The sequence below is a fragment of the Rhinoraja longicauda genome, chromosome 11 (assembly GCF_053455715.1).
Source record: "Rhinoraja longicauda isolate Sanriku21f chromosome 11, sRhiLon1.1, whole genome shotgun sequence".
NCBI lineage: Eukaryota > Metazoa > Chordata > Chondrichthyes > Rajiformes > Arhynchobatidae > Rhinoraja > Rhinoraja longicauda.
In genome coordinates this window covers 57,974,858-57,989,574 of record NC_135963.1, presented here as the reverse complement: position 1 = coordinate 57,989,574, position 14,717 = coordinate 57,974,858, and the positions used below count along the sequence as shown (strand labels likewise).

At 48.0% G+C, this 14,717-nt stretch overlaps 1 protein-coding gene across 1 annotated transcript in view; it reads right to left on the bottom strand.

Annotated features, from left to right (window-relative positions):
• Positions 1–14,223, bottom strand: part of tsen15 (TSEN15 tRNA splicing endonuclease subunit) — a 37,291-nt gene extending 23,068 nt beyond the window's left edge. The window contains exons 1-3 of the mRNA XM_078407808.1: positions 14,124–14,223; positions 9,192–9,273; positions 4,935–5,070 (exon numbers count right to left, since the gene is read on the bottom strand). Of these exons, the coding sequence (XP_078263934.1) occupies positions 4,935–5,070; positions 9,192–9,273; positions 14,124–14,177 (272 nt within the window). The 5' untranslated portion in view covers positions 14,178–14,223. The remainder of the gene's footprint in view (positions 1–4,934; positions 5,071–9,191; positions 9,274–14,123) is intronic.
• Between the last annotated feature and the right edge of the window lie 494 nt (positions 14,224–14,717).

The following is a 14,717-nucleotide window of genomic DNA, read 5'->3' as shown; positions in this document are numbered from 1 at the left end:
GCTATCCTTAAGAGCTCTATCCAGCTCTCTCTTGAAAGCATCCAACGAACTGGCCTCCACTGCCTTCTGAGGCAGAGAATTCCACACCTTCACCACTCTCTGACTGAAAAAGTTCTTCCTCATCTCCGTTCTAAATGGCCTACCCTTTATTCTTAAACTGTGGCTCCTTGTTCTCCCCCAACATTGGGAACATGTTTCCTGCCTCTAACGTGTTCAATCCCCTAATTATCTTATATGTTTCAATAAGATCCCCCCTCATCCTTCTAAAACAAAAATGGAAAAGTCATATGATAAATAATGCATGATCAATTCTGGGCCAGGCAAAATACTTCAATTAACACAGATATTGCGAAAAAGTAGGATAGGAAAGATTTAGAGGGACATGGGGCAAACGCGGGCAGGTGGGACTAGTGTAGATGGGGCATCTTGGTCAGCATGTCCAAGTTTGGACAGAGAGCCTGTTTCAATGCTGTATGAATCTAATCACAAACAGTAAAGAAATATTTTAGCTGCTGGGTTTAGATGACAGGTTAAGTGCAATGCAGTGATGTTGTAATAAAAATAGCCCTGAATTCTCACTGACTTGTCCGAACAAGATTTGTTGGCTGTACAATCAGAAACATTTGACAGCATGATTAGCAAGAAATCCACACATGAAAAGCATATGGTAAACTATTAAAATGTATGAAACTGGAATTTTTGCAACTTGTATATTTAATCATTAGAAGACACAAAGTGTCGGAGTAACTCAGTGGGCCAGGCAGCATCTCCGGAGAACATGAATGGGTGGCGTTTTGGGTCAGGACCCTTCTTCAGAATGGAGGCTACCAGCCTTGGAGAGTATCTACAACACACAATGCCTCAGAAAAGCCACCAGCATCCACAAAGACTCTTCACACCCCTGCAACAGTCTGTTCGGACTTCTACCATCGGGCAGACGATACAAGGCCTTCTACGCCCACACCTCCAGACTCAGGAACAGCTTCATCCCCAGGGCCATAGCTGCTATGAACCGGTCCTGCTGAGCCGGATGGTCACATCGCACAGTGATCCGGCACAGACCTACTTGCACTTTATTCTGTTTTAAAACTGCTCTCATTTGTTTCATTGGGTTGTTTAAATTAATACTGACTAGCTAATTAATTTATTGCATCGTATGGGAGGCGCATTCCCAATCTCGTTGTACCCGTCAAGTCAAGTCAAGTTTATTTGTCACATACACACACACGATGTGCAGTGAAATGAAAGTGGCAATGCCTGCGGATAGTGTACAATGACAATAAAGATATATTGTATTGTATTGTATTGTACTGTGTTTTCTTTCGTAAACCAGCGTCTGCAGTTCCTTATTTCCACTATTTAATCATTTGGTTGTCCGATCATTCATTGTGGGCTGCAGGGCCTGTTCCCCTTTGCTGTAATACTCGATGTTTTCTTGGTATCTATGCCTCTTGGAATTATATCAACATAATAGGCCTTAGCAATGCAAATTTTGCGATGTAAAATGTTTCTTAAATGTTGCGATAGTACCTGGCTCAGCTACCTCCTCCAGCAGCTCGTTCCATACAACCACCACCCTTTGTGTGTAAATGGTACCCTTCAGGTCCAATTAAATATCTCCCCCCTCACCTTAAGCCTATGTTCTCTGATCCTTGACTCCCCTACTCTGGGTATGAGACTCTGCATTTACCCGATCTATTCCTCTCATGAATATGTCTCCTAACTCATGAAAGTATAAAACAAATGCAAAAACCCAAGAATGCCAAATCATAAAACCTAATGTTGCTCTGGCGAAACCTGCTAGTTCACATTTTTCTTAAAAGCTAGCAGTACTTCCTAGTATTATAAAATGCAAACATCAGATGTTCTTTGTTCAAGGCACCCAGTTTCCTCTATTTACATCAAAAAAGCCAAAGGATGAGACAACAGTGGTCGAGTTTAGTCTGTCTTGAAAACTCTGAAACTCCTTTCCAAAGTTTTATTTTAGTTCAAACATACAGCATGGAAACAGGCCCTTCGGCCCTCCAAATCCACTCCCTGCGCATTAGAAACATTTTTACAGGGGCCAATTAACCGACAAACCTGCACGTCTTTGGGATGTGTTGTACTCCGGTACAACACCCCACGATCACAGGGAGAACGTGCAAACTCCACACAGACAGCACCTGAGCTGAGGATCGAAGCTGGGTCTCTGTAAACCAGCTGCACCACTGTGCCAACGGTTTGTAAGTTTTAAATGTTTACGTTAAGTTCGGAATTCACAAAACCAAAGCTGTGAGAATGAAAATTCTAAATGCTAGTAAAATAAGTGTATAAACTACAATTTTGAGTTGAAGGGGAAGTTTCTGTATTATTCTACATAGAAACATAGAACGAAAGAAAACAGGTGCAGGAGTGCTGGCCATTCAGCCCTTTCAGCCAGTACCAGCATGCAATATGATCATGGCTGATCATCCAAAATCAGTACCCCGTTCCTGCTTATTCCCCATATCCCTTGATTCTGTTAGCCCCAAGAGCTAAATCTAACTCTCAGTGAATTGGCCTCCACTGCCTTCTGAGGCAGAGAATTCCACAGATTCACAACTCTCTGGGTGAAAAAGTTTTTCCTCATCTCAGTCCGAAATGACCTGCCCCTTATTCTTACGCTGTGACCTCTGGTTCTGGACTCCGGACTCCAGAACCAGGGTCTCAACACAAAATGTCACCCATTCCTTCTGTCCAGAGATGCTGCCTGACCTGCTGAGTTAGTCCAGCATTTTGTATCTATCTACAGTGTTAAACCAGCATCTGCAGTTCCTTCCTTTCTGTCACTGAAAGAAAAGATAAGAGATGTTCCACAGCATTTTGTCTCAAAACTCTTGTGTTTTCGAAATATATATTTTATGGAGCAAATGGTGTTTTCCTTAGGTACCTGCAGATTCAGTATTTAGATTTAGTTTAGGCGATTATTGCCACGGTTCAGCCAAGGTACAGTGAAAAGCTTTTACGTTGCATGCTATCCAGTCAGTAAAAACATTATACGGGTATTAGTGTGGGTGTCAGGGGTAATGGGGAAAAGGCAGGAGAATGGGGTTGAGAGGGAAAGATAGATAGATTAGCCATGATTGAAGGGCGGACTAGACTTGATACACCGAATGGCCCAATTCTGCTCCTATAACTTATGAATATACAAACTATGCATGATTACAATCAAGCCGTCTACAGTGTACAGATACAGGTTTGGAAGGGAGGTTGGTTTGCGTGATGGTCTGGGCTACGTCCACAACTCTCTGCAATTCTTACACAACAAATAGAGCTTGGTGTTAACAGGCAACCCCTCCTGACTCCCCCTCTCTTACAGTCAGAGGTGTATCTGCTCTCCTCATCAGCTCATTGCACCACAGTGTAAACAGTAGGTTGGATCCAGCATCACAACTCCCACACAATGCAAACTTAATCCTGCAATAAATGCATCAACCGTGCTCCTTTGATCAGAAATCATGGTAGCTAGAACAATGTTGAACTGTAAAATCAGACAGAGTATAAAATTAACTTCACCCTGCTTCACAGAAGGACCTCGACCCAAAACCATCTCACCCATTCTTTCTCTCCAGAGATGCTGCCTGTCCCATTGAGTTACTCCAACTTTTTGTGTCTATCGTCAGTTTAAACCAGCATCTGCAGTTCCTTCCTACACACTCCACATTGTGTGGGTCAGGTTACAATTGCTCATGCATCCTCCGCATGCAGTTCAACCTGAAAGTCCACCTAACAATTGCTGGAAAATGACGTCAATTACAAATTGCATCTTATTTTATAGACAGGGAGAACAAAATGATCACAACAGTCAGAACCCAGCGACTTAGGTCAATTCAATTTGGTTTAGTTCAGTTTAGAGATACAGCATGAAACAGGCTTTTTGGCCCAGTAGGTCCACACTGACCATCAATCATCCATCTATATACTAAAACTCTCGTTTGTTTGTTCCTGAACTACAGCCAAAACGGTACACGATAGTGGTACAATTTTAGGCCCACCTTTCTCACCGTCGTCCCTTTGGTGCTAATGGAAGAAGTTTCATTGAAATAGGTGTTATGTTTTTAATGTTATTCACATTTTAAAGTTTAAATCTATCTCCTGGGGAGGGAGGATAAGGGGGGATGAGGGGGATTTAGTGGGGGGGGGGAGGGGAAGGGGGGGGGAAGAGGGGAGAGAGGAGGGGGGGGTGGGGGAGGAGAGGGTGATGCAACAATGAAGGAGAGGTTTGGGCCCATCGGGTCCACTTGGTCTAGTTCACACTAGTTTGGTTTAGTTTATTATTGTCACGTGTACCGAGGTACAGTTAAAAGCTTTTTGTTGCGTGCTAACCAGTCAGCGAAAAGACTATACGTGATTACAGTCAAGCCTTCTACAGTAAACAGATGAAGTATAAAGAGTACAACATTTAGTGCAACTATTTAAAGAGAGTAAAAAATAGTTCAAAGGTCTGCAATGAGGAAGATGGGAGACTGTTCTCCAGTTGGTGAGATGGCGGTTCCGTTTAGATTTAGATTTAGAGATACAGCGGGGAAACAGGCCCTTCGGCCCACCGGGTCCGCGCCGCCCAGCGATCCCCACACATTAACACTATCCTACACACACTATGGACAATATTTTTTTTTTTTTTACATTTCCCCAGCCAATTAATCTACAAACCTGCACGTCTTTGGAGTGTGGGAGGAAACCGAAGATCTCGGAGAAAACCCACGCAGGTCACGGGGAGAACGTACAAACTCCGTACAGACGGCGCCCGTAGTCAGGATCGAACCTGAGTCTCCAGCGCTGCATTCGCTGTAAGGCAGCAACTCTACCGCTGCGCCTCCGTTGCCTGATAACAGTTGGGAAAGAACGGTCTCTGAATCTGGTGGTGCTCACCACCAGCACGAGATACACAAACACGCCCTGTCACCACTTACCCTTCGTGACTGATTGTCTTATGAACAGGCAACGGTACCACCACTTTCGCCTCCTCCTCTTCTCCGGGGCAGCCTTGGAGATAGACCAAGTCCAGCTCCTTTGATCCCTTGTACGTCATATCTTTCCAATTCCTGGCTTCCAAAATAAAACTCAAAAATTAGTTCGCTAACAAACGAGGAGCGACAGATGCTGGAATCTTGAATGAAACACAAAGTCACTTAGCAAGTCAGGCACCATCTGCGGAGGGTCTGAAGAGACATCCCAACCCGAAATGTTGCCTGTCATATTTCCTCCACAGATGCTGCCTGACCGGCTGAGTTACTCCAGCACTTTGTGTTTTGCTTAGAAACTGGAGATGTCCATTCTACAAATCTCACCATAATATAAATGCAATAATCTTCTACTTTTTGCATACAGTGCAAATATTAAATTCACCTGCTGGATTAATGCTTCCATTATTCAGCTTTAATGCTGTTACACAAATCTAAACCTGGAAAGCAGCTCGCATTACCACGTGTCATTTCACCAGGGGCTGATTCTGTTATTTTCTTGCTGGGAGAGGCTGCATGCATGGAGAGGATGTGGAAAGGATGATTCCACTAGTGGGAGAGTCTAGGACTAGAGGTCATAGCCTCAGAATTAAAGAACATTCCTTTAGGAAGGAGATGAGGAGGAATTTTGTTAGTCAGAGGGTGGTGAATCTGTGGAATTCATTGCCACAGACGGCTGTGGAGGCAAAGTCAATGTATATTTTAAAGGCAGAGATAGATAGATTCTTAATCAGTGTCGGTTATGGGGAGAAGGCAGGAGAATGGGGTTAGGAGGGAGAGATAGATCAGCCCTGATTGAATGGTGTAGACTTGATGGGCCGAATGGCCTAATTCTGCTCCTATCACTTATGTCCTTATGACCTTATGCTTGGGAAGCAGGAGAGGTAGTGGTTTTGAGACTCCCTGTCACAAAGTGCTGGAGTAACTCAGCGGGTCAGGCAGCATCTCTGGAGAACATGGATAGGTGACGTTTCACAAAGTGCTGGAGTAACTCAGCAGGTCAGGCAGCATCTCTGGAGAACATGGATAGGTGACGTTTCACAAAGTGCTGGAGTAACTCAGCAGGTCAGGCAGCATCTCTGGAGAACATGGATAGGTGACGTTTCACAAAGTGCTGGAGTAACTCAGTGGGTCAGGCAGCATCTCTGGAGAACATGGATAGGTGACGTTTCACAAAGTGCTGGAGTAACTCAGCGGGTCAGGCAGCATCTCTGGAGAACATGGATAGGTGACGTTTCACAGTGCTGGAGTAACTCAGCGGGTCAGGCAGGATCTCTGGAGAACATGGATAGGTGACATTTCGGGTCAGGACCCTTCTTCAGACCAATTTTAGTACAAGAGTCAGGAAGTCATGATGGAGTTTTATGGAGGTTTGTGCTGTTCTGGTCACCACAATACTGGAAGGACATGGAAGTTTTGGAAAAGGTGTACAGGAGGTTGACAGGATGATGCCTGGATCAGTGGGTATTAGCTACAGGGAGAGGTTGACAGACATGGATCGTTTTCTTTGGAGCATCAAGGGATGAGCAGAGACCTGATAGAATATATAAAATTATGGGAGGTAGAGATTTAAGTGACTTTTAAATAGGCACATGTATGTGGATCATGTGCTGGTAAAGGTGAATCGATCTTCACGGCATGGACATTATGGGCCAAAGGGCCTGTTCCTGCCCTGTACCATAGAAACATAGAAAATAGGTGCAGGAGGAGGCCATTCGGCCCTTCGAGCCAGCACCGCCATTCATTGTGATCATGGCTGATCGTCCCCAATCAGTAACCCGTGCCCGCCTTCTCCCGACATCCCTTGATTCCACTAGCCCATAGAGCTCTATCTAACTCTCTCTTAAACCAATCCAGTTCCATGTTCTACAACATGTATCTGAATTGATGCAGTTCCCAAAAATGACAAGTTGGATTAAAACAAGAAGAATTGTGCATAATTTAGTAGCGGTTTACAATCTCCAAATAGATAAAATAGTCGGTTAGTAAAACGGAAACAAGAATCTAGTGAAGTTATGTCTTCTGAAGCCCAGATGTGAAGTATTGTTGAGTGCAAGAGTTACAGATGATCTGAGTTAAGACTTTCTCTTAGATGAGGTAATTGTTTTGTACACCTGGATTTGATTCGATCGAAAATTTATTCAACAAATGGCGGCATTGTGGGTCACAGTAGAGTTGCTGCCTTTCAGCGCCAGAGACCCGGGGTCCATCCTGACTACGGGTGCTGCCTGTATGCAGTTTGTACATTTTCCCTGTGACCGCGTGGGTTTTCTCCAGGTGCTCCAGTTTCCTCCCACATTCCAAAGACATACAGCTTTGTAGGTTAATTAGCTTCTGTAAATTGCCCCTTGTGTGTAAGATGCAAAACTGGGATAACATAGAACTAGTGTGAACAGGTGATCGATGGTCGGCATGGACTCAGTGGGACTTAGGGACTGTTTCCACACTATATTTCGAAACTTATCTGCCAACTTGCCTCAGCTGACGATAGACACAAAAAGCTGGAGTAACTCAGCGGACAGGCAGCATCTCTGGAGAGAAGGAATGGGTGACATTTCGGTTTGAGAAGAAGGGTCTCAATAGACAATAGACAATAGAAAATAGGTGCAGGAGAAGGCCATTCGGCCCTTCGAGCCAGCACCACCATTCAATGTGATCATGGCTGATCATTCTCAATCAGTACCCCGTTCCTGCCTTCTCCCCATACCCCCTGCACCACCTGATTCTGGACTCCCCCAACATTGGGAACATGTTTCCTGCCTCTAACGTGTCCAACCCCTTAATAATTTTATACGTTTCGATAAGATCCCCTCTCATCCTTCTAAATTCCAGTGTATACAAACCTAGTCGCTCCAGTCTTTCAACATATGACAGTCCCGCCATTCCGGGAATTAACCTAGTAAACCTACGCTGCACGCCCTCAATAGCAAGAATAGACATTAGACAAATAGACAATAGGTGCAGGAGTGGGCCATTCGGCCCTTCGAGCCGGTACCGCCATTCAATGTGATCATGGCCGATCATTCACAATGAGTACCCCGTTCCTGCCTTCTCCCCATACCCCCTGACTCCGCTATCTTTAAGAGCTCTATCTAGCTCTCTCTTGAAAGCATCCAGAGAATTGTCCTCAACTGCCTTCTGAGGCAGAGAATTCCACATATTTACAACTCTCTGACTGAAAAGGTTTTTCCTCATCTCCATTCTAAATGGCCTACCCCTTATTCTTAAACAGTGGCCCCTGGTTCTGGATTCCCCCAACATTGGGAACATGTTTCCTGCCTCTAACGTGTCCAAACCCTTAATAATCTTATATGTTTCAATAAGATCCCCTCTCATCCTAAATTCCAGTGTATACAAGCCTAGTCGCTCCAGTCTTTCAACATACGACAGTCCCGCCATTCCGGGAATTAACCCAGTGAACCTACGCTGCATGCCCTCAATAGCAAGAGTGTCCTTCCTCAAATTTGGAAACCAAAATTGCACACAGTACTCCAGGTGCGGTCTCACTGGGGCCCTGTACAACTGCAGAAGGACCCCTAAACATTGCACATTCCTTCTCTCCAGAGACGCTGCCTGTCCCGCTGAGTTACTCCAGTTTTTTGTGTCTATCTTCGGTTTAAACCAGCATCAGCAGTTCCTTCCTATACAACTGGTCTCAGCTTCTGCTAACATATCATATCATATCATATATATACAGCCGGAAACAGGCCTTTTCGGCCCTCCAAGTCCGTGCCGCCCAGCGATCCCCGTACATTAACACTATCCTACACCCACTAGGGACAATTTTTACATTTACCCAGCCAATTAACCTACATACCTGTACGTCTTTGGAGTGTGGGAGGAAACCGAAGATCTCGGAGAAAACCCACGCAGGTCACAGCGAGAACGTACAAACTCCTTACAGTGCAGCACCCGTAGTCAGGATCGAACCTGAGTCTCCGGCGCTGCATTCGCTGTAAAGCAGGAACTCTACCGCTGCGCCACCGTGCCGCCCTTCTCACATCTTTAACAGGTAACATTACTCTCGACTTTCCTCTCACGCCTCCATAATCGAACAGCATTGTGCTCTTTGTGTGACACTGAACATTAAGCTGTATTTACATCAATGAAGAGAGCCTTTCTGGAGACCAGCAGTGGACAACAGATTATTTGTTACCCTTAAAACTACATTTAAAAAAAACAAAATAAGCTGGGGTACATTCTTACCTTCCACCAAGTCCAGGAAAACCAGAAAAGCAGTGTAGACTTGTGAACTATCTCCAATATCTAATGCCATCATCCCTACAAACTGAAAATAAGACCATTAATTATAAATTATAACACTTAAATCCAGCATATTTCATTTCTTTAAAATATCTTTTTGTAAAACAAAAGGGAAAGCAAAATTTAACAGGAAAAGTCCCAAGTAGTTTAGTTTAGAGATACAGCGTGGAAACAGGACTTTCGGCCCACCGTGTCCGTTCCGACCAGCAATCACCCGTGCACTAGTTCTATGCTACATACAATTTACACCAGCCAATTAACCGACAAACCTGCGTGTATTTGGAATGTGGGAGGAAACCGGAGCACCCAGAGAAATCCACAGGGAAATGGTCACAGGGAGAACGTACAAACCACAAAAAGACAACGCTCAGTCAGGATTAAATCCGGTTCTCTGGCGCTGTAAGGCAGCAATTCTACCGCTGCGCCACTCCTAAGTACATTCAGCACATCGCAACTGGTCGCAATGGCATGGGATTTCGAGGTAGAGGCATCAACCAATCCAACACTACCAATCTTCCCGGTTGCTGGTCATCCCATAACGTACCAGCGGGAGATTGGAACAACACAGAAATCTTTTCAAGTCTGCCCAAAGTAACGGGAGTGTGTTATTTCATTAGCCACAGACACCAAACTCATAAAATTGGGCTTGGATTTGAACTAACGATGGAACAATATTTTAGCCCGCCAATTATAGTTTGAGGAATAAAACCACAGCAAATTTATTTTTTATTGTGCCTTTTAAGGAAGATTTTGAAAATAAAAGTAAAATGAAAAACATATAGAGGTGATTAAGAACATAAAAATATACCTCAATTTTCCCCTTCCAAATTCCAGAATGGGAATACTTATGCTAATTGTGGAGGAAGCAATGGACAGAGAGAGCACGAGAGAATTTTATACCAACCACCCACTGAGTTCCTCCAGCACTTTGTGTTTTGCTCAAGATTCTAGCATCTGCAGTTCCTTGTGTCTCCTGACCTGGTTGATGGGCGGCACGGTAGCGCAGCGGTAGAGTTGCTGCTTTACAGCGAATGCAGCGCCGGAGACGCAGGTTCGATCCTGACTACGGGTGCTGCACTGTAAGGAGTTTGTACGTTCTCCCCGTGACCTGCGTGGGTTTTCTCCGAGATCTTCGGTTTCCTCCCACACTCCAAAGACGTACAGGTATGTAGGTTAATTGGCTGGGTAAATGTAAAAAAAATTGTCCCTAGTGGGTGTAGGATAGTGTTAATGTACGGGGATCACTGGGCGGCACGGACTTGGAGGGCCGAAAAAGGCCTGTTTCCGGCTGTAGATATATGATATGATATGATATGTTCAGTTTAGTTTAGAGATACAGTGCGGAAACAGGCCCTTCGGCCCATCAAGTCCGTGCCGACCAGTGATCAGCTGACCAGTAAATTATCACTATCCAACACAATTGAGACAATTTACAATCTTTACCAAAGCCAATTAATCCACAAATCTATACGTCTTTGGAGTGTGGGGGAAAAACTAGAGCAACTGGGGAAAACCCATGCAGTCACAGGGAGAATGTGCAAACTCCGTACAGACAGCACCCGTAGTCAGGGTCAAACCCGGGTCTCTGGCGCTGCAAGGCAGCAACTCTACCGCTGCGCCACCGTGCCCCAAAAACCTCATGTTTTTTGTTTCCCAAAAAGAAAATGGGAGTTCCAACCATCCCTCTGAAGACAACAATGGAGCAAAGTGATGGCTGCAACGGACACCAACACTGAGTTTGTTCCAAGCTGAACGCAGGTCTCCACAAGACCAGCATTTATTTACCCAAAGGTGGCTGGATACTGTGGATCCCAAGGTTTTCCGTACTCCCCACCAACCAAAGCTTAGCAGCTGTCCAGAATGGAAAGCAAAAATATTGAATAGCAACGTCAAAACGGCGGCACAGTGGCACAGCGGTAGAGTTGCTGCCTTACAGCGAATGCAGCGCTGGAGACTCGGGTTCGATCCTGACTACGGGCGTCGTCTGTACGGAGTTTGTACGTTCTACCCGTGACCTGCGCGGGTTTTCTCCGAGATCTTCGGTTTCATCCCACACTCTAAAGACGTACAGGTTTGTAGGTTAATTGGCTGGGTAAATGTAAAAAAATTGTCCTTAGTGGGTGTAGGATAGTGTTAAGGTGCGGGGATCGCTGGGCGGCGCGGACCCGGTGGGCCGAAGGGCCTGTTTCTGCGCTGTATCTCTAAATCTAAATCTACTGTGGATCCCAAGGTTTTCCGTACTCCCCACCAACCAAAGCTTAGCAGTTGTCCAGAATGGAAAGCAAAAATATTGAATAGCAATGTCAAAATGCGATGAGGGGGAGAAAGGGGGATGAGACAGTGCCTGTGGGGTGAGTTTGTCAAGGGTTTAAGCATGTGTGGCAGGAGATGATTGTCGTGGAAAGACCTTGACAACTCATGGAAGGGGGTAGATGTTGGGGATAAAGGCGAGAGTATTTGTTGGAGATACTTGGGGAGGTAAGTTAGAGGAGGAATTGATGCTGGAGGCAGATCATTGAGTCAGATACAGCGTGGAAACAGGCCCTTTAGCTCAACGTGCCCACACCGGCCAACATGCCCCATCTACACTAGTCCCACCTGGCTGCATTTGGTCCATATCCCTCCAAACCTGACCTATCCATGTACCTGTCTACCTCTTCCTTAAACATTGGGATAGTCCCTGCCTCAATTACCTCCTCTAGCAGCTCGTTCCATACACCCACCACCCTTTGTGTGGAAAACGTTACCCCTCAGATTCCTTTTCCCCTTCACCTTAAACCTACGTCCTCTGGTCCTCGATTTACCTACTGTAGGCAAGAGGCTCTGTGCATCTACCCGATCTATTCCTCTCATGATTTTATACACATGTTTGGGGAGGAAGAAGGTGGGTGATGTTGAATGGATGTGGCATTAGGGGGGGACAGGGAGTGATGACTTCTGGGAGGGTGCTGATGTGTGCGGGGTGAAAGATATGATCATTTATTCCTTCTCTAGAGAGGGAATCTTGTGGAAGTTGTGCCAGGGAGAGGGGGGGGGGTTGAGAACGACGATCACTCAATAACCACTCAATGTGCTGTCATGTGCAGGAGAATGACGATCACAGATGGGGGTTGGTGTGGGGGAATGAGGGATGTTGATTTACAGATCAGGAGTTAATGTTAAGGGTGATTGATGATCCAGGGAGAGGTGACACCAAGGAGGGAGGGGAGGTGGTTGATGGGAGAGAGAGGCAGTCTTGTGGGGAGGTGGTATTGGAGGAGACGGGTGATGTGTGGAGAGAGAATAGTGGATGGTGGGGAGAGAATACTGGACAGTGGATGGTGGGGGGAGGTCAGTGGGGAGAGGATAGTGGATGGTGGGGAGAGGATAGTGATGGTGGGGGAGGATAATGGACAGTGGATGGTGGGGAGTGGACAGTGGATGGTGGGGGGAGGATAGTGGATGGTGGGGGGGGATAGTGGATGGTGGGGGGGATAGTGCATGGTGGGGGGAGGATAGTGATGGTGGGGGGAGGATAATGGACAGTGGATGGTGGGGAGTGGACAGTGGATGGTGGGGGGGATAGTGGATGGTGGGGGGGGATAGTGGATGGTGGGGGGGGATAGTGGATGGTGGGGGGGGGATAGTGGACAGTGGATGGTGGGGGGAGGATAATGGACAGTGGATGGTGGGGAGTGGACAGTGGATGGTGGGGGGAGGATAGTGGATGGTGGGGGGGGATAGTGGATGGTGGGGGGAGGATAATGGACAGTGGATGGTGGGGAGTGGACAGTGGATGGTGGGGGGAGGATAGTGGATGGTGGGGGGGGATAGTGGATGGTGGGGGGGATAGTGCATGGTGGGGGGAGGATAGTGATGGTGGGGGGAGGATAATGGACAGTGGATGGTGGGGAGTGGACAGTGGATGGTGGGGGGGGATAGTGGATGGTGGGGGGGGGATAGTGGATGGTGGGGGGGGATAGTGGATGGTGGGGGGGGATAGTGGATGGTGGGGGGGGATAGTGGACAGTGGATGGTGGGGGGAGGATAATGGACAGTGGATGGTGGGGAGTGGACAGTGGATGGTGGGGGGAGGATAGTGGATGGTGGGGGGGGATAGTGGATGGTGGGGGGAGGATAATGGACAGTGGATGGTGGGGAGTGGACAGTGGATGGTGGGGGGGGATAGTGGATGGTGGGGGGGGGATAGTGGATGGTGGGGGGGATAGTGGATGGTGGGGGGGGGATAGTGGATGGTGGGGGGAGGATAGTGGACAGTGGATGGTGGGGGGGAGGATAGTGGACAGTGGATGGTGGGGGAGGATAGTGGATGGTGGGGGGGGGATAGTGGATGGTGGGGGGAGGATAGTGGATGGTGGGGGGGTGATAGTGGACAGTGGATGGTGGGGGGAGGATAGTGGACAGTGGATGGTGGGGGGAGGATAGTGGATGGTGGGGGGGTGATAGTGGACAGTGGATGGTGGGGGGAGGATAGTGGATGGTGGGGGGGTGATAGTGGACAGTGGATGGTGGGGGGAGGATAGTGGACAGTGGATGGTGGGGGGAGGATAGTGGACAGTGGATGGTGGGGGGGAGGATAGTGGACAGTGGATGGTGGGGGGAGGATAGTGGATGGTGGGGGGGGATAGTGGATGGTGGGGGGGGATAGTGAGGTGGGGGGGGGGGTTGATGGAGAGGGGGCTCATGTGCTGCTGGTGTTTGAGAGAGGATGGGGTGATGGGAAGGTGATTATTTGGTAGGAGAGAGCTGGTGCTAGAGGGAGGGAGGGAGGGAGGGTGTGATGGTGATTGAAGGAATGAATGAGTGATGGAGTGAGTGAGGGAGCGGTGCTTGATGCCGGGGGGGGTGTGTGTGGGGGGTGGGGGCGGCTCCTACCGCGGGGTGGTCCCGGGGCCCCGCGCTCCAGGCTCCCGCCGCCGCCGTCTCCATCCGTGTCCGTCCCTCCCCCGCCTCCCCTCCCCTCCCCCTCGCGCTGACTCCCCGCTCATCCGTCCCCGCCCCGGAGCGCAGCGGCCCCGGCACATGGTTCCGCCGCTCACACCCTCCCGGCCTCAGCTGTTCCTGTCATCCTCTCCTGCACGCAAGCTCTGTGTTTATTTCCTCACACCTCCCCCTCCTCCTCACTTCCCCTTCTCCCTCCTACTCTCTTCCATCTGTCTTCTCTCCCCTCCTCTCTCCCCCTTCCCCCTCTCCCTCCCCCCTCTCCCTCCTTGACTCTTCCCTCTCTTCCTCCTCTCCTCCCCCTCTCTTCCCCCTCTCCTTCCTTTATTCCCCCTCCTCTCCCCCTCTCTATTCCTACTCTCTTCCCCCTCTCCACCTCTCTTCCCCCTCTCCCTCCTCCTCTCTCCCTTCCTCTCTCCCCCTCTCCTACTCTCTTCCCCCTCTCCCTCCTCCTCTCTTCCTCCTCTCTTCCCCCCTCCTTCTCGCTTCCCCACTTCTCTCCCTCCTCGACTTCCCCCTCTCTTCCTC